Source organism: Motacilla alba, chromosome 2, assembly GCF_015832195.1.
Source record: "Motacilla alba alba isolate MOTALB_02 chromosome 2, Motacilla_alba_V1.0_pri, whole genome shotgun sequence".
In the NCBI taxonomy this organism is placed as follows: domain Eukaryota; kingdom Metazoa; phylum Chordata; class Aves; order Passeriformes; family Motacillidae; genus Motacilla; species Motacilla alba.
Window position 1 is genome coordinate 21,464,489 of NC_052017.1, and position 22,541 is coordinate 21,487,029.

The window sequence follows — 22,541 nt, forward strand, 5'->3', positions numbered from 1 at the left end:
CTTCTCTACACCCACTTTGCACGCAAACAGCATTCATTGCCTCCTCGGTTTGTACACAGCCAATATTGGCATTTGATCCTTGGAGTAAACAGCAAATTGCAAATCGTACCCAGCTGCTTTGCATTTCCAGTACATCTTGGTCTGTTTCCTTTGACAAAACAACGTGATATCCATCCCCAAAGAAGTTCCTTTGTCTTGCCTGCAGAAGGACAGTCCTGTGGGTGTTTGAGACTGTGGATTAGCTGTGAGTGAGTGTACAAAGCAGCATTCAGTCTGGCCATGGTAACTTTGTGCTAGTTCCCGGTGAGGGTAAAGGAGACTTGGTTTGGCCTCTTTTAACACAAGGCCCTCAGAAAACACAAAGGAGCCTGTTTGCTCGGACGAAAATATGCAGAGCACTTGCACTGTTTGTATTTCATAGAGCACAGCTTTTAAATGGGACTTGCCAAGGCTGCTGGAGTTTAAACTCCAACCCACAGGCTCAGCTGTGAGAGAGGAAGGGCAGGTTTTAAATCTGTACTGGGAGAGAGGCAGAAATCTCGAGAATAAATCCTTTATAAAGTAATATCAAAACCCAATATGTGTCAGTGCTTTGGAACTGTTGCTACTGGTAATAACATAAATCAGGAGTATCTGTCACTGAGACTAGAATCTACCACCAAAATGGCAAATCTAGAGGATATTCACTCAGACTGCTGCTACTTATTTCCTGCTCATGTCTGTCCCTTTGTACTCATGCAAACACAGTATCTCGCTCGCTCGCTCTCTCTCTTGTTCTGTCTTGTTTTCCTCCTCTCTTTCTTCTGCTTCCATCTCTCCTCCAGGGAGCTGTAAGGAGGTGTTACAAGCATCCTCACAATAGTGTTGTCACTCGGGCCTGTTTAGGCTGTACCTGATACCTTCTGCAATAAATGATTCTGTGGAAAATTATTGAAGGAAGCTTGAAGTGTAGTACAACTCCATCATGGCACAGGCCAAGAAAAACTTCTGTAAAGACTTACATCAACATATGCGTATCAGTTTAGGACAAGTATAACGTATGCACCAGTGCTGGTGAGTAAGGGTACTTGGTGCCAGAATTCTTTTTAAGGAATCTGGCTCCATCAATTGCTGATAGCCCAGATTACTTTACCATTCTTTTGGGCAAAAAGAACAGATTCTGGGACAGATGATGACATGAAGAGAGGGTGTATTGCCCAGAATTAAAAGGGATTCCATTGTTGAGAAATGCTTTCAGAAATATTGTTCAGATGGTTGTTTATTTTTTTGGGTTAAAAAATATTTTATTTTATTTATTTTATTTTATTTTATTTTATTTTATTTTATTTTATTTTATTTTATTTTATTTTATTTTATTTTATTTTATTTTTTAAAGCTGCTTGATAGTGCTAGTTTGAAAGCACAGATAGCTATACTAGGTAGCATGCTTATACTTTCATGTATGTGAGTGTTCTTTGTATGGACCGGGAGAACAGCAGAGAAGTAAAAAAATAGTAAGCAATTTTCTTCCTATAAAACCAGGATATTTTTTTTATTTTCTTTATTCTCCAGTCCAAAGGAGACTGTTGGATCTTCTGTTTGCAATTTAACAGGAAGTCACCGTCCCAGCTGGAACCTGTTTTCCCCAACATCCTCAGCCTACTTGGATGACTAAGCAAAGATCTGGTTATGTGAGCATCCCAAAAGCAAACAAACATGGGGGAAGACAAGTCCAGGCAGCTGGCTGGAGCAGGATCCCGTTTTATTATTTGTTCCAAGGCTTCCCAACACCTTTGTGTAACTGAGCACACCAGCAGCTGCATCTTTGCAGAACAGGTTCCCAAAATGATAACAGAGCTCAACAGTGTAAAAAAAAAAATTTATTGTCTTTAAAATGTGTATTTTCACAGAATTTCTGTAATATCACATCCAATGATTTATTTTTTGAAAAATCAACAGTATTATCTTAATGAGATATGACTATGACATATAACCCCTCAAATGAAAGGATTTTCCTTCAGTTTATTTTCTTACAACTCACTGGTTACACAAAAAAATCACAGATTTTTTTTTTTTTTTTTGCCTATACTTGAAAAGCTGAGGCTTGTAAGCACTTCTCACATCTCTGCCATTTTGATCTCTACTCCTTTCTCTTGCCCCTGAATTTCTGGTAGAGCAGTACAAGCAAAGATTCAGCAGTCCTTGACCCACACACTTTGAACATCAGGGTTCCTGTACGCAAACCAAACAAATCTTACTCAACCATCTCTAAGGCATCAACATAGCTCTCTCCTTGGATCAGATATTAATGGAGGATAAACAATGCTAGGAGGCAAAGCTCTGTTCCTTAGCTAGCATCCATCATGCACTTGTTCTGTTGGTGCTGGTGGCTTCTGGGGTTAGAAACAGGGAAATGTGTAGAAACTCATGCGGGTGTGCATACGGCTCTCTGTGGATATGTGTAGGTGCACAAAGAGCTGAGTCCTGACGGGCAGGATAAAAAAGAGGAGCAAACACTAACACCAAAGGTTTCTGTGGTTCTGCTCAGCTCTGGAGGAGTTCAGGACAACAGAAGAGGGACATGGAACACCACCTACTTCTCACGTACCATCCTTAGGATGGAGGGTAAACAGGCAAGGGGAAATGAACAAAGCGAAAGAGAAGGTCTGCACATGTATGAAAGCATGCCTGGGGTGCAGAAACTCTGTGGCCTCATTTGTATTTAAAGCTTGTCATAGGGTTGGCTTTGTTTTATACAGAGCCTGGCCAAGTCTTCACTTTTTTTCTCCCTTTCCAGATAGAGTAGGCTTAAGACTTCGTTTTGATATGCCCTCATAATATTTTTTTTTACTAATACAGTGTAGTCTAATTATACAGCAGACTTGTTGATAATGTAATTTGACTGTTTTGAGTATTTGGGATTTCTCTCCCAGCCCTGCCGAATTTGTGTGAGGGGTTTGTCTACACAAGGAAATATCAGCACAAATTTGACAACCAGTACAGCACATGGAACAATGAGGGAGAGGATATAGATGTTTGGAAGATACCACTTGTATGCTGATGGGCTCAGGAACCATTTTCCACCATAAACCAGTGTGTGTGCAGTGCAAAAAATCAGTGCCAGATATCCCAGTTTGGACTAAAGCAGAAAGAAAGAAAAAAAGAAGGAAAGAAATGGAGGTTAAAACAATAAATTAAATCAGAACAAATGCAGATTTAAGGACACAGTAAGATTTGTGGTACATGCCAACTTGGGGACTGGTGAAATGAAACTGTTTTATATAGCATAAAGGCTCTTATTATTTTTTATAAAAATCAATTAAAATTGATATAGATCAAATAGTTTATTTTTTTTTCTCCGTCAATAACCCTTATATTTTTTCCTAGCTCACACATACTGCCTAGTGGCTGTCATATTTGTGAAAAAGCAGAGAAAACGCTGACATTCAGTGGAGAGATTCAAGATTTTTTTAATGCTCTAGTGCTAATCCATCCAGAAGTATCATACTGTGCAAGTTTTTTGCCTTGATAAAACATTCATTGATAGTAATTTCCCCTTCTCGTGCCTCCCCTCCCCTCCATCCCAGCTCCTGCAGAGGCACAGCAGCTTGCACCAAACTTCCTCCAAATGGAGAGCTGAGATTATAGTGTTACCAAGGGCAGCCTGTTTACAGTCACAGCAGTTTTTACAGTCTGCAGAAATTGCAGATTCTCTTTAGATGTTTGGCATTGAGAAGATTTGAGTTATAAAGTAATTTTCAGATCAGATTTGAGTTATAAAGTAATTTTCATATCCTTTTTAACTGAATTATCTTGTGAACCAAAAAAATTAACCCAATAAAATGGCTAAATTATTTTGTGACTTAGTACAATTGTGGAATTTGATGTAAAAGTCAGCTTTCTGTTTTTCATTTAGGACCTCATATCTTCCCAGCTTTCTCTTGTTAATGCAGTAATCCCTGTTGTACCATAAGCAGCCATTAGAGCAGTTGTGAGTTTTTTCAGCTGTATGGCCACGTAGATGTTTTTTTCACTGTGTGATGGTGGATAGTGCACATTTGGAGATAGTAATGGAGGAAAGCCATAAGTCTTTAGTAAACCTGCCCATGGCCACTGTTGATAAGGGATGGAGGTTTTTTTTAGAAGAAGATTTTTTAAGAGATGGTCTTCTTACCTGAACGAATCGAAATTCTCGCCAGTTGACATTGTTGCTGACTGAAGGCAAGGAAGTTATTCCCAGAAGAACAAATAAAAAATATCCTAAAATTCCCAAAGCCAAATAAGAGTCACTAAGCCAGGCATTAGTGTGGTTGAGTGGTTCTGTTTTATTGTTTAGTGCCTGAAGAAAAAAAGACCAGGTGTATTTTAGTGATAGCACTTTTAGCACCAATAAGGAGAAAAAGTTTCCTTACAGGTGAATAGGAGATAAATGTTATACATTAACTCTCTGATCATCAGAGATTTACTTTGAATGCCTGCTCAAAAAGCAGGCGAGGAATTATGTTACACATAGGTTCCATGTAACTGTGTTTGATGTACATATTTTACTGTTCTGTAGACCTGTTGAAGAGAGATATGTGATCCTTTGTTAAGTAAGATCAGAAAGTCATAATGTATTATGTTCCTGAAGGTTTATGAAGAAATAGTATTTACATTTTCCCTGATTATTTTATTAATATGCCAACTATCTAGGAGGAAGACTGAGGCCAGAAATCTCCTCAGCTCAACATATTGTCAACAAAATGTGGATGTATCAATGTCCAAATGAAACCAAAGCTAGGAATATTACTCTATTTTAAAGAACATTGGGCTGTCTGCACGGATTTCTGAAGCTCCAGGTAGATAGTAGTATTTTAACAGCGCCAGGAGAAAGGGATACTTAGAGCAGGGAACACAACTTACCTGGGAGATGATTCCTTTGCCAGCTCTCCAACTTGCGAAGGCGCGCATTGGAGTAACAAGAGTGAACACAACGTGCAGGGAAGCAAATGCCAAGGCTATTAGTCCAAGCTGTTTCCTACACAGCATCCATTTGTCCAGCCAGTCCGGAAAACGGCGGTACTTGGTACCTCTGTATAACTGAATAATTGCAGCAAATATACCAGGCAGGTACACCAGGGCAAGAAGGATGAGTGCCATTACAGGACAGACCCGATTTGGAATGGTAATTGCAATAAAAAATGAAACGTTTTTGTTTTCATAAATATAAGTGTAAATTATATCAAGAGCCACACAGTAGAAGAAGAAGAATGCAGTTAGGCCAAGGGACAAAAAGATGGGAAACCTCCACATTGGAAAGAGTTGCAGAGGGTAATTTTCTATTTCCTGAGCAGCCAAGAGGGATCCCTTATCTAGTGGAGTGAGACCCAGTGCACGAACAATATTCATGACCATTTGTTTGGCTTCCACATCATCTCCACAGACGAACACCTGCAGACAAAAACAAACAGAAGTTTATTTTTTACAGATTTTTGTGACTTTCTCTGCTGCCATCCTGCCTGGATATGGACAGTAAGCACAAGCTTCCTTGGCTGTTTCTTTGCTTACTTGGCTTACTGCTGACCTTAATTAACAGAGGCAAAAAAGTACCCTATAGGTACTTTTGTCAAACAAGTCAAAGAACTGAATATGATTTTTACTTTAGAGAAGAAGATCGTCTCAAGTGGCAAATTTTTTTATCTGGAAAGAACAATGTATAACAGGCTTAGTATATGTCTTTGAGTAGAAGACTTGACATACTTTTCTGAAGATCTACAAGTAGTTTGTAAGCACAAGATTTTATAAGGCTAAATTTAAGCAAAATTTTCAATAGAAGTAAGTAAGAGCAAAATTTTCAGTTGCTGCCATAGTGGTACATAATTACTCCAGGGAAGTGAGGATAGAGATCTTTAAAAGATGATTTGCCTGTCACAAAAGTAAATATTAGTTCTTTCCAGGACTAGAAAAATAGCGAAGAAATCATCTTTTCTCTGAGTGTATAAGACAATATAGTCTGTTTGGAACTGGGAGAAAGGGGGCAATTTCTGCTTTTGTTGAGATGGTGAAGGTTTATAGAACCTAGGCCTGGAAGCCCTTGGGTCTCTAGCCAAAACCATTTATTTGGCAGCCGTGAGCAAAGTTAGCAATGGTTTGAGTAGCTGGATGATTTTATGTGTTGTACAAGAGCACTGTCCTTTGAAGTCACTGAAAACAGGGCCATTATAAATGATTTATCTGCTTTTTATGACTAGCTCTGTGCCTGCTGGCCTGTGGTTGAGGAGATGGTTAAAACATTTTGCACACACTGATGTTGTGTTAAATTTAGGTGGCAATGATTTAAAAACTTTAGTAATTTATTCACCTTTCAGCATACTTCTTTTGCCAATACTCATTGCCCTATCACATCCCTTGCCTCCCTTGTTTTGCTTTCTTCATTTTATTCTCGCTGTGAAAATTCCTCCTATCTCATTTCTGTTTAACTATACAACTCTGATGACCAATTGATTGAACACTCCTGATTTGTTGTCTCTCTTGTAGCTCTGCTATCTTTCTTCTCTTACTTCTCTGGTGTCTCTAAACACCTCTCCGAGTTCAGAGGGAAGCTATTTATATTCACTGTCATGCCATATGAAAAATCCAAAGTAAATTTAAGCTCGCATTTAGTCTGAAATGAGAGATTGTAGTGAAAACACCATCTCAACTCTGCCTAATTCCGCAGTCCCGGGTGTGTTTTGTGTAGCTGAGAAGAAGCCATGTGACGTTTAACTCTGTGACAGAGATGGTCCCGTTGCTCAGCCTTACCTGCCGGCTTGCATCCAGCGTGCCCGACTGCAAGGCCCAGGCTGACACGGTGTTAAAGGCTTTCACAACCTTACTGCCGGGCAGCAGCTGAGCCAGGTACTCCGCGTTCGATTCAGGATACTGGTTTAATTTCAAGTTGTTGCTTATGTCCACCAAGACTTTTCCACGGAGAACCTCTGCTAGTGGTGTAAGAAAGTTGTAATGCTGCCTCTGGATTGCTATAATGATGATGGCAGCTTTCTGTGCTGCCTCTGCGTGGCCCAACACCTCTGCATCCTTGGGAATCAGGTTGGATATCTGGGTGCTTCGGCTTCCATACACCACTGGGTAGCCAGACTGAATCATCTTATGCCCCAGAGCTCGTCCAAAATCTCCAGTTCCAAATATGCACACCGTCTCTCTTTTGTTAGAAGTGTTAGGAGCCAAAGCCATCGTGTTGGAAGAATTTTTATTCATCTGTTAAAAAAACAAGTAATTGGAACAATCTAAGCAAAACATCAATCTCTTGGAAATAAAAGGTTTGTATTCATTCTGGGAGTACAAAATAGACACCTTAGCCTCTTCTTGTCCTTTAATATGGATCCTGTCCACTCTTCTGAATACACACTCTCAGAAGATTTATGTACAGTTTTTAAAAAGCCATTCTGAATATTCAGTCCTCCATGTCTTACAGCACTCTCTTTTCCATCCATTTAATGGATGTTAACATCCAGCTGAACTGTTTCAGTTTTCCTCTCTCAAAGAGAAAATAGGAGGACAAGGAGCCCAGAGAGCAAGGGTAGCATATGTTTCAGAGTAATTGCTTCTTATTTATGCTATAGAAAAGCATTGAGGAGGAGTCTGCTTCTAATCAGATTAGAACCTGGAAGGTATTTTTCAAAATACTTTATGAAGGGTTATTATAAAAGTTAGTTATAAACCTATCTGTTGCTCTCAGTATTTCCTTAATGCAAATAGTCAATGCTAGTTTGTTTTATTATTGTTCTTCAATTTCCTGAAGAATCTTCCATGAAGCATTTGGACAGTGGACTTGAATATTTCATGTTGAAAATAGATTTTTGATATTTATATATTACTCATAGTAAAATTCTCTTTGAGGTTTTATCTCTCTTCCTTTATCACTGTAGCTGGCAACTTCAAAGTCTTTAATGTATTATCCATGCAGTGGCAGTGTGTTCGCTCTGTACTTGCAGAGTGAGACCCATGATACAGATACAGAATCAAAAGGTCTGTTCCATAGGTCTTGCAGTAGGTCCACACACTGTTCTCCCTTAACAAAAGGTGGACTCAGAGCAGAACACCTAAGACATCCAAGAGGAGACCCTGGTCTCAGGGTTTGTCCATCAGACAGACCTGTCTGACCCGTCTCTTGGGCTGTCCATCAGTTTGGTACTTAGAGCAGCAATTTAATTTGCAGGAGACCAAGTTCAATTATTTTACTACCTCATAGCTAATGGTCCTAATTAGAGCTGTGGGACCAACAGGTTTTACAGTTTGTGAGTGAAACTGTGAAGAAAAGAAAAAAAAAAAAGAAATGCATGAAATGTTTTGCTAGAACCAAAACAATTTCTTTGCTTGTGCTGTTTATGACCCTTTGCTTACATTCTTCTGTGAAGCACCATTCAGAATGCTCCAATTCATACATACTGCCTTTTAAAACACCAAGATGATATTCTTCACTTTCTTTTGTATTTTCCTCCAGCCAGAACAGTTTTTGTTTTTTAAAAATCTGACATGATTTTAAATTATTTGACCTAAAACTTGCATTTGTTTGGTGAATGAAAAAAGTCAAGCCTCAGCTTCCCCTTACCTGCCATGATTTAGGGATAAGAGCTGTGAGTCAAGGATGCAAACAGCTGTGGCCTATGCTGTAGGGTGCAAGCCTTGCTAGCAAGATAGACACATAAATTTTTATTCTGAGAATCAAATGTGAAGATTTTTTCTCGTGGACTACTTCTATATGTAGCTGTGTAGCCCTGAGCTGGCCTCAGTGCCTGCCCAGCTGCACTCTTGCACTGAGCTGTGGGAGCCCTGGTTTAGAGAGGTGCCAAGGCAGTTGCTTCTGGTCATTAGGGAAGGTGAGGATTCAGGCAGAGAAGGGCTGAGCACCTGTGTGCTGGAGGATCTGTGTGGCTCAGACAGGTCCCACGGGAGGCTTTGCAGTGCAGCAGGGGGTTAACCCTGGCTCTCTGCAGCTGGACTCCATGTACTTTGACAAGTAGTACACTGAGCAAGAAAACAGATCCTCAAAGGGACCCATCTGAATGTGTCTTGCATATTTGTGTGCTCTGACACATGCATAAAGTTGCAAGGTCCTTTGACATATTTGAAAATCATTCTCTGAGGGCTTTATTAGTGTCCCACAAGGCTCTAATGTGACTAAAGCTATGAAATTCCTTTCTGGGGATAGCCTGTATTTCAAAAAGAACAGAAGGGTTGCTTATGTAATATTAATAAATGGTCCAACTCATCATCTAATAAGACTCAACTCTCTTTCATTAATTTTAGTTTTTAACAAAGTAGTCTCCTATCTAAAATAAAAAGTAAAACCTATTTGTAACATGCAATCATCCAGTTGAAAGCATCTGTATGTCCTCAAGAAATCCTCAAGTTTTTGCTGAGTGAACTGTGCAATTCATTCTCCTCTCTGAACTGAGGACGGAAAAAACCAAAACTCAAACGGATGATATCAGGTATTATATTTGGTAGATCAGTGGAGTTCGTTTTGTTTGGGCTTATAAACATATTTAATATAGAAATATAGAAACCAGCAAGAAATAAGTCTATAAAATACTTCCATTGTTCACTTATGCTGAACACCTCATTTACTAGTGAACACTGAACTTGCTTTGCCAGAGAAGAAAAAAAGAGGGAGATAAAAAGAAAAAAATAATGGAAGAAATTTTTTTCCCCAAAATATGGTTTCCTGAAGTGCTATCTAAGAAGTAAAGGGAGTGTAAAAGGCATAGAAAGCTGAAGAGAGCTAAGGTTTTCTTAGCTCCTTCTTTTCTTGTGGTCTAGTATAGCTTAGTACCATTTTTAACAAGAGAGACAATTTGCTTGACTAAATTGAGCAGAATTCACCTTTTCTTTGTAAGAGATAATAATAAGGATGCCCATAGCTGTTATGAAAGCACAAATTATATATTAGAAATAAACTATTCACCAATGAAATTTTTAACAAATGGATTATATTGTAAAACTGATAGTGCATCTGTTATTTCTGAAAATCACATGTAAGACAAAGCTAGTTTACTTTTAAATTCCAGGTCTTCTGCATGTCTTCTTCTGAAAAATATAGTAATTAGGTTAATTTTCTCCATAGAACACTTATTTATCTTGCTTTCAACATTTCTTTGTGTCAGCTGGCTCTAACTAAACCAAAAGAAAGGTGTAGGCTTGGCAGTGACTGTCTGGAGGTTAATTCAGGCAGTAGGATATGAGCATATAGAGAGTGTAAAGGCACATCCTGGCACTGCTGCCTCTGTTTGAAGAAAATGCAGCATCTCATGGCAACTGTGTGGTTTTAAAGTCAAAAGAAGGAAATTGGACTCCCAGATTCATGACAGCAGTAGCTGGAATCTAAGAAGACAGTAATTTTCTATAGAATAAAGTGTTTTATTGTGGTGTATCAGCGTGAAGTATGGGAAGCAGAAATATATCACAAGGGACACAAGGGTTTTTTTTGGTAACTAGGAGCTCAGCCCAAAGGCTGACACTGGGCTGTCACTCAGCAGCTGGTGGCAGTGGAGCTCTGCTCCATGCCCATGGTTTGTGCTGGGTGCTTTCAAAGCACCAGAAGAAAGCAGAAATACCAGCAAAGAAACATGCAGTAATCATTATCTGTTCTTTTACATATGTAGCTTATATTATTTGAAAAAAAGCCATAGAGATTTGCATGCATACGTAATATTTTTCCTTATATCCATCCCCATAACATTAGAGCACTAGTAATGCCTTTCATTATTTAAAAGATAATCTGTGTAAACTTCTGCAATGATTAGCTGCGTCCTTTCTCCTCTGCATTGTTGTATTCTTCTACACTGAGTTATCCTATTTTAAGGAAAATGGTGGTATGTGCCTTGCTTTTCTCCATGAGGAGAAATGTAGTTACAATCTCTGAGTTTTCTTGGTCAGTAAAGATGAAAGGAGATACTGAAAAAAAAAAGAAGTCACCTGCAAGACTGTAATTTTTCCCCATTGCATAAATACTAAGGGGAAGTGAACAATGAGGAAGGGGACGGCACAATGTTTAGTTAAGCAGTTTTATGCAAATACTTGATTATGTAGGAAATTGAATTAAGACAGGCAGATTGCTTTGCATATGGGAAAAAGGGGGGATATCCTAGTAGAAGCAATACCATAGATGATGTACAGTGCCAAAAGTGGGAAAGTGGAGATGGGATGGATAATGGAAATATCAGAAAGATGTAACATGAAATTCAGATGAAAGATCAGTGGAATGATTCAAAAGTTAGAAAGACAAGATGAAAGGAGCAGGAAATAGTAATTTTACTATTTAAATTTTAAAAAAGGAACAAAAAAAATGCTCTGGTTGTGGTCTTAAGAGGCCCTTTCTACAGCAGAATGAACTGTGTTTAAACCAAGTCTGACAGATGCTTGTCTCACCTGTTTATGAGACCTGCCTGTGTTGTGGATGCTGAAAGTCCTTGCTTACTGCTTCCTCAGCCATTTCATTAGGCAAATTTTTGTATGAGCAATCTGTATTGCCTCCCCCACAGTAGACACAGCTGTCAAAGGTGTCAGTTTATCCCCCTTCTCTTTGCAGCAGCCTTTGTTGGACATGAAAGCTGTTACTATTTCACCCTTTTTTTCTAGAAATAGAAGTCCCACATCTTTCCTGCAACTTGTGTTTCGGAGAGGGGTGATCTCTCTCATGGCTTTCTTCTGACGTTTCAAAGCTAAGCTGCTCCAACTGTTAATTAGAAGTGTAGTGCTGACTGCAGTACTCTCACAGAGATCTTACCAGACAGGAAAGGACTGCTTTAGTTGCCTCACAGTCCATATGTAATCTCCTGTCACATTTGTCTCATTCACAGCACAGCTGATTCAATAGTCAGTCAGCTTGTGATGCATTAAGGTGATGAGTGCTTTAACAAGGGGTGCGTGGCAACAGGGACCAAGATGTGGAGTGCAACACCTGGTGCTGAGCTCATGATTTGGACACCATTCACATGTCAGATTTCCACCTTGGACTGACTTTAGCACTGCAGCCTGCATGCCCACTAGCAGCTGCATGCATTTGGGTCAACCTAAAACACATCTTCTGGCTCACCTTTTGTGGTAAGGAATCTAGTTTCCTACGTTCCATGATAACCCTGTAGTGTAAAGCAAAGCTTGAAAATGATGATCTGCTTCTACATCTGAGCAGAACTGAAATACCAATGCAAATGTATCCTCTTACACCCAGTCCTTTAATTGTACTTCTCCCACGCCACTTGCTCCATCCTTGATTTCTGTAGTGTTTTCAGAGCTGTATCGTGCACTTGTCCCTGTTGAATAGTACCATAATTTTTTCAAACTGTAGCTTCAATTTGTCAAGATTATTCTGACTTCCAGGCTGTCTTCTAACTTGCTTGCAGCCCTTTTCAACTTTGTCAGATTGTCAGCTTTAATAAGTAGAGTGTCTATTCTGGCATCGATGTCATTTAAAGAAAGGAATAGGAGTTTTGCCAGGAGAAACCCCCTGTATATCTGCAGTAAATGCAGTCTTCTATTTTGACAATGGTTGACGGAAAGACTGAAAAATGTTTCTTTTGCTATTTCCACAGACTCCTACCTTGTATTAGTTTAATCTAAACTGCATTTTTGTAGTTTGCTTTTGCCATTTTTCTAACATTTACCATACTAAAAAATTTGCTCATGTCAAATTGTACCACTTCTATGATTCCCATGGCCTGTTATCCTTTTATAAGAAATAATGGGGTTGGTTTGGAATGTCTTATTCTTGATTAATCCATGTGCCTATCGTCTGCTTCTTTCTTATTTTCTATTTGCTTACTCTATTTGTTTGAGAATTGTATTTAAATGGATTATTTAAAAGGGCCATAATTCTGCACCTCCTCTTTCATTTTACATTTAAAAATAGGTGTTACTACCTTTCCAGTCTTTCAAAACTTTACCTCTTCCACACAATTCTTAAAGACAATATTTACAACTGTGGAAATGCTTCAGTTATCACCTAAATGATGTGAGATGAATTCCATCAGCCTCACTGATCTCAGGTCATTTAACTCACAAAAGCATGGCCTAATCTCATTTTTCTGTCATTTAGCAAGTATTTCCAGCTCTTTGCTACTGATGTAAACCCTTCTGTCATGGTTGACCCTTCCAGTGAACAAAAGCAAAATAGCCATTACAGAGTTGGCTTTCTTGGAGTCACTAGTCAATACTTCCTCTCAGTTGAGTGGTGGATCAATTCTCTCCTTGATTTTGTTAAAACAGTTTATGTTTTTACAAGAAACTTTTTGTTATTCTATATATACCTTACTAATTATATTTCTTTTTGTGCTGTGGCTTTTCAAATCATATCAACATATTGGCACAATTCTGTGCTTGTCCATAGATTTTGGTATATGAGTGTTATTTGAATATGAAGTTTTGAAGAACTGACAGTTCCAGCTACATGACTCTCCTATGGCAGTCCTTGCTCTGCATTACAATCTTTATGTCTCTGCTTTTAAGAGTTTCTTTAAGGAGCTGCCAATCTCCTGACCTAATTTTCTTCTCAAATTGTACTTCCCATGTAACATCACCTTCCTGCCTTCAGGATCTAGTGTAGTCTGCTTGCTATTCTGCTTGGGGAACAAATCCATTTTTGAGGACTTGATGTTTCTTGGTTGCCTGTGGTGGCTCCAAGCTGTGACAGAACCTCTGTATTTTCCCCTCTTTGTCCACAATCTTTTATTTGGATTATATTCTTTTATCTCTTGATTCAGGGCAAAATTTTAGAAGACAAAGCAGGATATAAGAACTATGAGAAGAGAAAAGGCTGAAGAAATTTGACCTGTTGCCATGTAAAAGAAAGGTTTATAAGTAGGTTATGGTAGGTCATGGTTTTGTCTACTGTAGGAACTAGGGCCAGGATTTACAATACTGGTCCAATTATGTTTCTCCTTTTTTTCTTTTTTCTTTTTCCTTTTTAAGCTTATTGTAAGAATCTTAATCCCAAAGGTAGACATAAGGATTATACACACAGCAAATATTATGGGATTTTAACTGCAAAAATGATGGGTCGAAGGCCTTCTTTTTATGTAAACTAATTATTTTTACTGCTATTTCCATGTAAATAACAGCAAAGATTCTGTTACTCTGTGCAAATAATAGAGAGTGTTAGGGATGGGAATGGCCTTTCAGGAGCAGCTTGCCATTGCTCTAGTACAGTATTCTGGAGGCAAATAAAAGTTCTGACTTAATACATCTTGCTCATTATATAGCATGCTGAGTGTAGATTCATATGTGTGAATTCATATATAATTATACAGAAGTCATGACAACAGTACTGAGTGCATGTTCCAGTGATTCTTTGTAGTAGAATTTGGATATGAAACCTGTTCTCTAAGTTCACCTGTCCAGGAAAACCTTGTTTTTCTATATTTCAAAAGGGTTATTCTTCTATAATGATGGAGAGATGCTTAGATTGACACATAGGAGCTTATTAAATTGAGTCCATTGCACAGATGAACTCTAATAGTACCTTGCTACATGAAGAAGTTAATTTTTCGCTCGGGTTCTCTCACCTGTGATGTTTAACTCTGCTTGTACAGTAATGAACCTGGGGCATCTGGGACAAGTGATTTGGGTCCAGTCTGTGCCCTCATTTTAAGCTACCAGCATGACTTACATCACACCATAACCACACTGTTCTTTTATCATGGAGGATTTAGCTGTTTCTGTTTTTTTAAAAAAAAATTGAAAAATTTTTTGGCTTCTGTATTTCTTGTTTTCATGACAACAAAGATCAGCTGAGTTTTCTCATGCAACATCCACGGAGATAAGTCCTCAGGCCTCTGCTAGAGGCTCTTTTCAGTCAAAGTTCTGTATCTCTCTAGTCAGGAAACACCTGGAAGCATGCAGTTCCTTACATGGATTCAGGAACTTGCTTACATACCTTGAACCAGGCAGGGCTGAGCACATGACAGCTCATTTCAATAACAGAGGTTCAGAGTATTCTCTTCCAAAACATTTTGAGAAGAGGTTCCCACCACCACTACAGAGAGTAGGCACTGAACTCTGTTGAGCTTGCTATGATTATTAATTTCAATTTTGCTAGGCTACTGTGAGCTAATCTTGAGTTGGCATTTAATGTTGAAATGGTGAAAATAAGCCCTTGTCTCATGTCCTGCACACCTTCCTCATGCCTCTTTGAACAGACCAAGCAGGTTCAGTCAGGTTTGCTGCCCCGATGCCTCTGGGTACCCTAATCCCTCCCTACCTGACAAGCATACATCCTTCTCAGTCGTGGTTGAGCACTCCTGGCAACCACGGTGCTTTGACACCATCCCAATGGCATGTACTTATGCTGGGGGCAATAAAGAACACTGCCTAAGGAGTGTTCAAAGGCAGTGGACATGGCCAGGATTATTTTTTAATTTACTTAATTTTTTTTTAATATTGGGCCTTTGTTTCTCATTGTTTCCTTTAAATTCTATATACCCGTGGGTGAGCATGGTGAACTTGAAACAAATAAGTAAATGGGTACATACTTTTTTTGGATTTATACTTTTTTCTCTGATAATTCTTAGTTTCCCATACTGTCAAGTTCTCCAAAGTTAAACTTTCTTTCTCAAAGAGAGGTAATTCTCATTATTGTCTTAAATGTTTATTGCAAGTACTGGCAAGCGGAAGTCATCCCCAGCTGCAGGGTTTTTTCCTAAATAAGACTCCTGCTTTGTCTTGTAATTTATCATCAAAAGGTGTATATTAGGTAAAAATGCCCATATACAGTAAAATTATATATAGTAGCCCTTTAAATATAGTAAAAAAGAGAGAAATGTATACTTTTTTCTTGTATAAGCAGTACTGCATCTTTGGAATACTTTATGAAGTATTTCACATGTGCTTAATATACAGTAATCCTGTTGTAATGTAGAAAACAGGTGAAATGACATTTAGAAATTCTCCTCAGAAAGACAGGTACACTACTCTGAGGCAATCCCATTTACTTAAAATTAAATTTTACTATTTCCACAGAGAGAGAAAGAAGACATTCTATGACAAATACTGTTTCTCACAAGATGACGCCTGTGGAACCAAATCTGCCCTATAATACAAATTGCATTTTCTGTTTCTTGATATACCTAAAACTAAAAGGCATGTGGTTAAACTACTGTCCCATGATTAATCCAGTACTTAAACACATCAAGAAAACAGTGGAATAGCTCCAGCAAACCTATTACAACAAATTATGCATGAATTTACTTTCAAGCAAATGAATATCTGCTGTTCTTCTCAGCAGAAAATCCTGGGGTCCAAGTTTTGACAAAGCTGATAAAAAATAATTTTTTGAGACAATAAATCCTCCTATGGAGGACATTGCATTTCCCACATCTTCACTTTTTATCAGGAGTACACTAAAACTGCCTGGAGGCTCTTCAAACAGATGAAATATAGTCCATAATAGATGTGCTTAATGTTGTCTAAATCATGGCAAAATACTGAGAGGGCTGGAAATCTCACCACCTCCAGCTGCTCCCATAAACACGTAATACACAGCTATAACTTGAGTAATTTCCTCAGTCTCTTCAGGGCTGTTGTTTTATTTTGAGGTTTGTAGGTATTAAGCTTTAATTCAGCCTATTCAACTGCAAGAAGAATGAAAATATTTCTTAAAACATGTGAAGGTGAGCAAGTGTGAGGGAGAGAGAGGCCTGCCTACTGTTCAGGGGCACTGGGTTTATCCCAGCTGGCCCAGGAGATGTTCTGAGGCCTTTAAAGCCATGCTTGAAGATCCACCAGGCATGGAGAGGCACCTCTTGGATTCCTGCCAAGGCGTTCCCTCACTGTGAAGCGATTTTCTTGAGCACTTTTTATCTGCCATTTAGAGACAGTAACAAGTAGCTGTGTCTCACAGAGAAATAACACTAGAAATAATGAAGCCTGACTTCCTAGGGGTTTGTGTTTCTTGGCTGATTATAGGCACTGATTGAAACTGTTTCTAATCACAGGATGACTCCTATTCTACTAGTGGATTTTAGGTATTTCAAATATATATAGTCACATGATAGTCTTTCATTTTTCAGTACTCTTCTGTGGGATCCTCAGCTGCCCTCTTTCATGCAACATGAGAAGAAGCAAGCAATCTGCCCTCCTGGTATATTTGTTTGAAATCATCAGTAAAAAAATTATTGAGGAACAGACATAAATGTGAGACACTCACATACCTCTGCACGAATGAGAGGATTTCTCACTTCCTACAGAAGTCAAGCTAAAGTAATGGACACCCCAAAAATTTGTGAAGAACACGCACAGAAATGCATGTCTGTACCACCAGAAGAGAAGGAAGTAAGTGAAGCAGTTTTGACCCAACATCATCATATCTCTTGACAGTAATGGAGAACGAGGAGGGGATGTTATTTGGGAGGCTTTTACTGACAGCCATCAGTGCCTTGCAGTGAGACTGGAATTAGCTGAAATTAAGCCAGCAGCCTACCAAAACCAGACCTTCTGAGCACTAAAAATGTGTTCATGCCGCATATTTATTATGAGCTCTAGGAGACCATGAAAAGCCTGACTGTCTTCCCATTTACACCAATTAGTTCTTGATCTGCAGTCTTGCTTTTGGACTGGGTTGCACAAGTGGGGAAATGAAGCCCAGTTGTTTTGTTCCACCTTTCACAAAAGAAAAGGCAAGGTGGCTGCAGTGGTGCAGCAACAATGTTCTTGGCTGTCTTACACTCTTAGAAACCTGAGAAGTGAGAATATGATGAAAGATTTAAGGAAACAGAGCATGAATATGAAAATTTCTTGCCAAAATAAATAAGTGTGGATTTGCAACATTTTGGGAATCGGGCCAAGCAGATTTTACAGAAAGTTCAATAATCTATGTTTAAAGACATACCATTGGGCAATCCAAGACAGTGGACAACTTCATCAGTTCCCTTACTCACTTCATGTGAAGTGTACTAATTGTATTTACTTGCTCCTTTTGGTTTCCTTTGTTTATTTATGTGGACTTGAACATTTTCCTCTCTCATGTCACTGAATTTGAGTGGCATCTGCAGAGACATGCCTGCCCCCAGGACAAAATGAACACTGATATTTTCAGAGGAAATTATTCCTCAAAAAACCACCCAAAACACACCAACCCAGAATACCTCAAAAACAAAAGGAAAAAGAAAAAAGAGATTGAGATAGATATTATAATATGCTGTTGCATTTTTCAGCATGGAAAAATTCTTATCAGACAATCTTTTAAACACTTGTCAAGATGGAAGAAGTTTGCCTTCTTACAGAGCCGCTGATTTCAAAACTCTTTAAGCAATAAACTTAAGTTACAGGCTTTTAAAATTAATTGCTGAGAAGCCTGAATTTAGAAACATGTTTTTAAAACAGAAAAAAAAAATCAGTGACAGAATTAATAAAAAAATAAACAGAACTGTTCAGGGCAGCATCCTATGCAGAGAAAAGGAAAGATCTAGTGTTTATGGGATTTTTTTTGGGTTTTTTGGACCAAAGCCTCCTTTGAGTTCAGCTCAGGTTTTGCAGATGCTCGAGCTGCTGCTGGTGATTCCTGCCTGGCAAGCAGAGATGGGTGTGCACACCAGTGAGTCCTTAGCTCCTCTCCCAGCCCAGATGATGGTACAAATGTCATCTCTCTACCAGAGTACTGCCTTGGGGCACTGCTCTTGGGGCACAGCACCGCCACCAACTTGCTTACAGGGCAGCCAGAGTTATTCTGTGCCACTGCATGAGGGACAGGAACCCTTACAAAACATCTCTTACAAATCCCTGCTGTCTGTGCCCTCTTACACAGGGGCCATGGCCTTCAGAGAGAACTCACCCTGATTTCTGTCTTCTTCTTGCCTGTGGGTCTCAGTCAGGGTCTGACACCTACCCCCATTTCCTACCCCTGTGAAATATGTGGGGTCAAGGCAGAAGTCACTCTTGGTTCTGCATGTCAAGACCATGCAATAAGCAAAAAAGTAGATATTTGGAACAGAGACAAATGAAAAGCTTTTTACTAAACTTAGCTGAAGAGCAAAGAAGAGGGTAGGAAACAAAGTGTCATGCTGCTTCTGTAATTGCCTAATTGGACAAAATAATTCCCTCCTGCAGGGTGACCCTCTCTTGATATCCAGCAAGGAAATGCCATGCAAAATAGGGAACTGAGTTTTCTGAATAAACTCATTGTCTTTATTGAATTACCATTTTATGCTGTTATGATTATTGCATAATTATCCACTTTTTGTGAGTACTCTTTTTTTTTTTTTTTTACATATTTCCTGTTCTCACAGTCATCATAGCATGGGACCACCCCAGAGAAATCATTTGTCAAACTATCTTCTGATTTAATGATGCCAGAAAGTGTTTTGCTCTTTGGCAATCAACTTCTCCACTTAATTTCTTAGTTCTTAAGGCTTGTTTATCTAGAGGCCTCCAGAAATTTGCTCAGAGTTGGCATCACTAAAGGTGGTAGGCAGCAGTAAAACACTTTGATCCCAGTCCTCAGGTGCTGAAACTTGTCTGAATTGGATGGCTGAGCCTTTTCACCTTTGATCAAGCAGTTTGTAGCAGATTATTATCATTGAGCACCTTTGAAGTGCCAAGTTATATGAAGCTCTGGAGCAGTTCATGTTTCAGAACTCAAATCAAATGTATTAATATTCTATTTTTTAGGGGTATCGTGCTGTTTATGGAGGTGGTTTTTCTGCACATTTTTATTTGTCCTGGCGAGGCTGCTCCACTTGGGAAAAACTCATGTAGGGAAATTATCCATAGCTAAGAACCTGTCCTCACTCCTGATTTAATCTCAACCTCATGTTTTCCAAAGATAGTCATGGGAACTGCATGTCCCAGTGGAAGGTTAGACCAAGCCTTGCTGCTGAGCCAGGCTCTGCCAGTGCAACAAACAAGGCAGCTCAGCCAAGCATCTGAAGAGCAGTCCCAGGCCAGGCAGCCTGAGCCTGTCCCCAGCATAGTGCCACCACCAAAGTTAGGGCATTTCTCTGGTAACCCCACCAGCAGAGACAGCACTCAACAGTTTAGTAAAGTAAAAACAATAGCTGAAAGTCACCTTTGCAGTGTTGCATCCAGGGCTGCACTCAGTAGTCACTATGAAGTTGGGAGGAAGCTCTGCCAGCCCTCTAATGAATGCTTTTGCTGGCAGCTATGCCCTGTCTCCAAGAAGCACCAGTATAACCAGTGCTCACTTGAGCTGCCGCCCAGCACAGTCCCAGAACCCCGCTCAGACCTCCACTGCTGGGAGGACAGAGCTGTTGGGAGCTCAGGAAGGGCTCACCAGGCCATTTGGGAGTGCACCTACTTCTCACAGCCCTGCCGACAAACATCTAGTAAGTGAATTAAATGAATATTTTATTGACAGTGCTGTCACTAAGGGGAGTACATGTTGGAGCAATTTTTAAAAAGAAGACAGTATCTGGTTCTAAACAGTGATGTCAAAAGAGGAAAAAAATCCCCAGTATTTTATTTTAGTGCATACAGGGACAAAAAGCTCCCTACAACTGAAATGCAATGAGCGTTCAAATGTTATGTTTAAATACCTGTCTCTACATTTTCTTCCCAAAACCTGTTTTTTGAACCCCAAAGTCAATATACATGAAAATCTGAATAGAACAGAAATAAAGTCAAAATGCCAATGCCTCTAAAAAGTCCCACAGAACATAAGATATTGAAAATCTTGCAGTTCCACTCTGCTAGTTCAGCAACCAAGATGAGAAACGAAGAAATGTTGGCTCAAATCTTGAAGTTACCAAATAAAGAGGTTTAAATAAGAAATACGGGAAGCAGTGAAAGAGATGTTAAAATATGTAGATTTTAATTACTCTGCCTGAAAGTCTCAGTTGGTGTCTGTATTTTTGAGAGACTGGGTTTATAGGGAGCACCCAACGCCCACGCTGATGGGGTTTTTACTTTGGAGTAGCTCTGGTCTGGTCCTGTGAGCTTAACTGCAATTAGCTGTGAGATTGTTTAATTTCACCCATGAGCAGCCAAGATTGCCTGTCCTCAGCTGCTCTGCAGTGTGAGACACCGAACGATACATGGCGGAGAGCAGCAGATTCATTCCCAAGTGAGCTCCTGCTCTGAAACCAACTACTCATGTAGGCTACACACTTTGTTCATAATTTCTCAACACAAAGTAGAACTTCATCTGATTATCATTCCTGCTTGTAAGTGGGAGAAGTAATTTAAAAACATACCATCTGCCTAAAAATGTTCAAATATGAAAAGTGCCTAATATATTTTTATGAGATAAGTCCAATAGGGAGAAAGACAACACAGTGATGCTTGATTTCTCAATGACTATTGCAATATTTTGGTATGTAGTTACAGTGCTACTTCATGCTAATCTAAATCATTGCTATTAACAAATCTAGGAGCTTCAGAAAGGCCATATCTAAAAGAGAATTTTTGTCTTCCACTAATTGCATCATTTTATGAAGTCTTAACAGACTTGAAAAAATTGGCCTACAGTCTGAGTGACAGTTTGTGTTACAGATTTAGAGAGGATATGAAATTTTCCTATATCAAAGCTGAAGAACAGTTCTGACAGCTGTAAATGTTCTCAGAATTAATAATGTGGAGCTGGTATAAGACAATATTTAAGAAAAATCCATTTATTTCTGCAGCATTGAAGCCCCTTGCTTATAAAATATTAAACAGGATTAAAATTGGTATGCTGCTTGAATGGAAAGTGAAAAATTGAAATCCACATATGAATCCAGAAGTAAAAATAATCATTAGTTCCAACTTTTATTAGTGCTAACTTATAATTCAGGCTAAAACAACGCCCTGTCCTTGCTGTTAAAATTCAAACCTATATTTTGGCTCTGGCATAGGAAAGAAAATCCCCTTTCTAGCTTAATTATTTAAACCTCACTGACCAATCCTTATTTGCAGAAGCTTTCTTCACTGTAGCTATAACAAACACTTCTGGAAGATTAAATAAGCCTGTTATCTGCTATGTAGGCTCTCTGAATATTAACTGACAAATCTCAAGTTCTGGTTTGTCCTGACTTTACAGATAAAATTACTTTCTTATTTCTCCGTGCTTCCTTACATCAGCTCTTAATTGCAAATAGATTGTATAACATCAATAAAAACCCAGGAGACATGGCCTGCCTTTGTGGTCTTTTTGTCCAGAGAAAGGCTGGGCTAAAATTTCATCAAGAGACTTAAAAATTGAACTCCAAGCCCACCTAAACTTCTCAGGTTGACAGTTTAGTCATTTTTCTCCCCATTCTCACCAGCAGGAATGAGAGAAACCTGTGTCATCTGTGTAAAACTCACCTGTGCTCTCAACCTGATGCAGTCCCCCTAAGCAAGCCAATGCTTTGCCAGCTGGTGAGATGCTGTCTGTGGACCAAGGGAAACCTCAGGAACTGCAGAGAGGTCCTACTGCCTGGAGCAGACACAGAAACTCTGACAGCCCAGCTGTATTTATCTAGAGGAAGCCAGGGTGAGTGTACAGGGCAGGAATATGTGAGGGGATGTTGCAAGCCTTTTCTGTCTGGCAGGATGAAAGAACTTCCCGTCAAAGTCTCAGGGAAAGTCCCATCCCTTGTATTTACAGCTGAGGTGAA

At 39.2% G+C, this 22,541-nt stretch overlaps 1 protein-coding gene across 1 annotated transcript; it reads right to left on the bottom strand.

Annotated features, from left to right (window-relative positions):
* Positions 1–1,872: 1,872 nt before the first annotated feature.
* STEAP4 (STEAP4 metalloreductase) lies at positions 1,873–22,379 on the bottom strand. The gene is made up of 5 exons (XM_038128065.1): positions 22,249–22,379; positions 6,760–7,215; positions 4,882–5,409; positions 4,154–4,318; positions 1,873–3,118 (listed from the first exon to the last, which is right to left on the bottom strand). Exons 2-5 carry the CDS (start codon positions 7,213–7,215, stop codon positions 2,849–2,851), a joined length of 1,419 nt encoding a protein of 472 aa, XP_037983993.1. The 5' UTR covers positions 22,249–22,379; the 3' UTR covers positions 1,873–2,848.
* Positions 22,380–22,541: the final 162 nt, after the last annotated feature.

Excerpts from the sequence above, each read along its gene's own strand:
- STEAP4 (XM_038128065.1), bottom strand. The coding sequence starts at position 7,215 with ATGAATAAAAATTCTTCCAACACGATGGCTTTGGCTCCTAACACTTCT. Across the intron at positions 4,319-4,881 it reads GCAAAGGAATCATCTCCCAG|GCACTAAACAATAAAACAGA; the intron begins GTAAGTTGTGTT and ends TTTTTTCTTCAG. Across the intron at positions 3,119-4,153 it reads GAGAATTTCGATTCGTTCAG|TCCAAACTGGGATATCTGGC; the intron begins GTAAGAAGACCA and ends TTTCTGCTTTAG.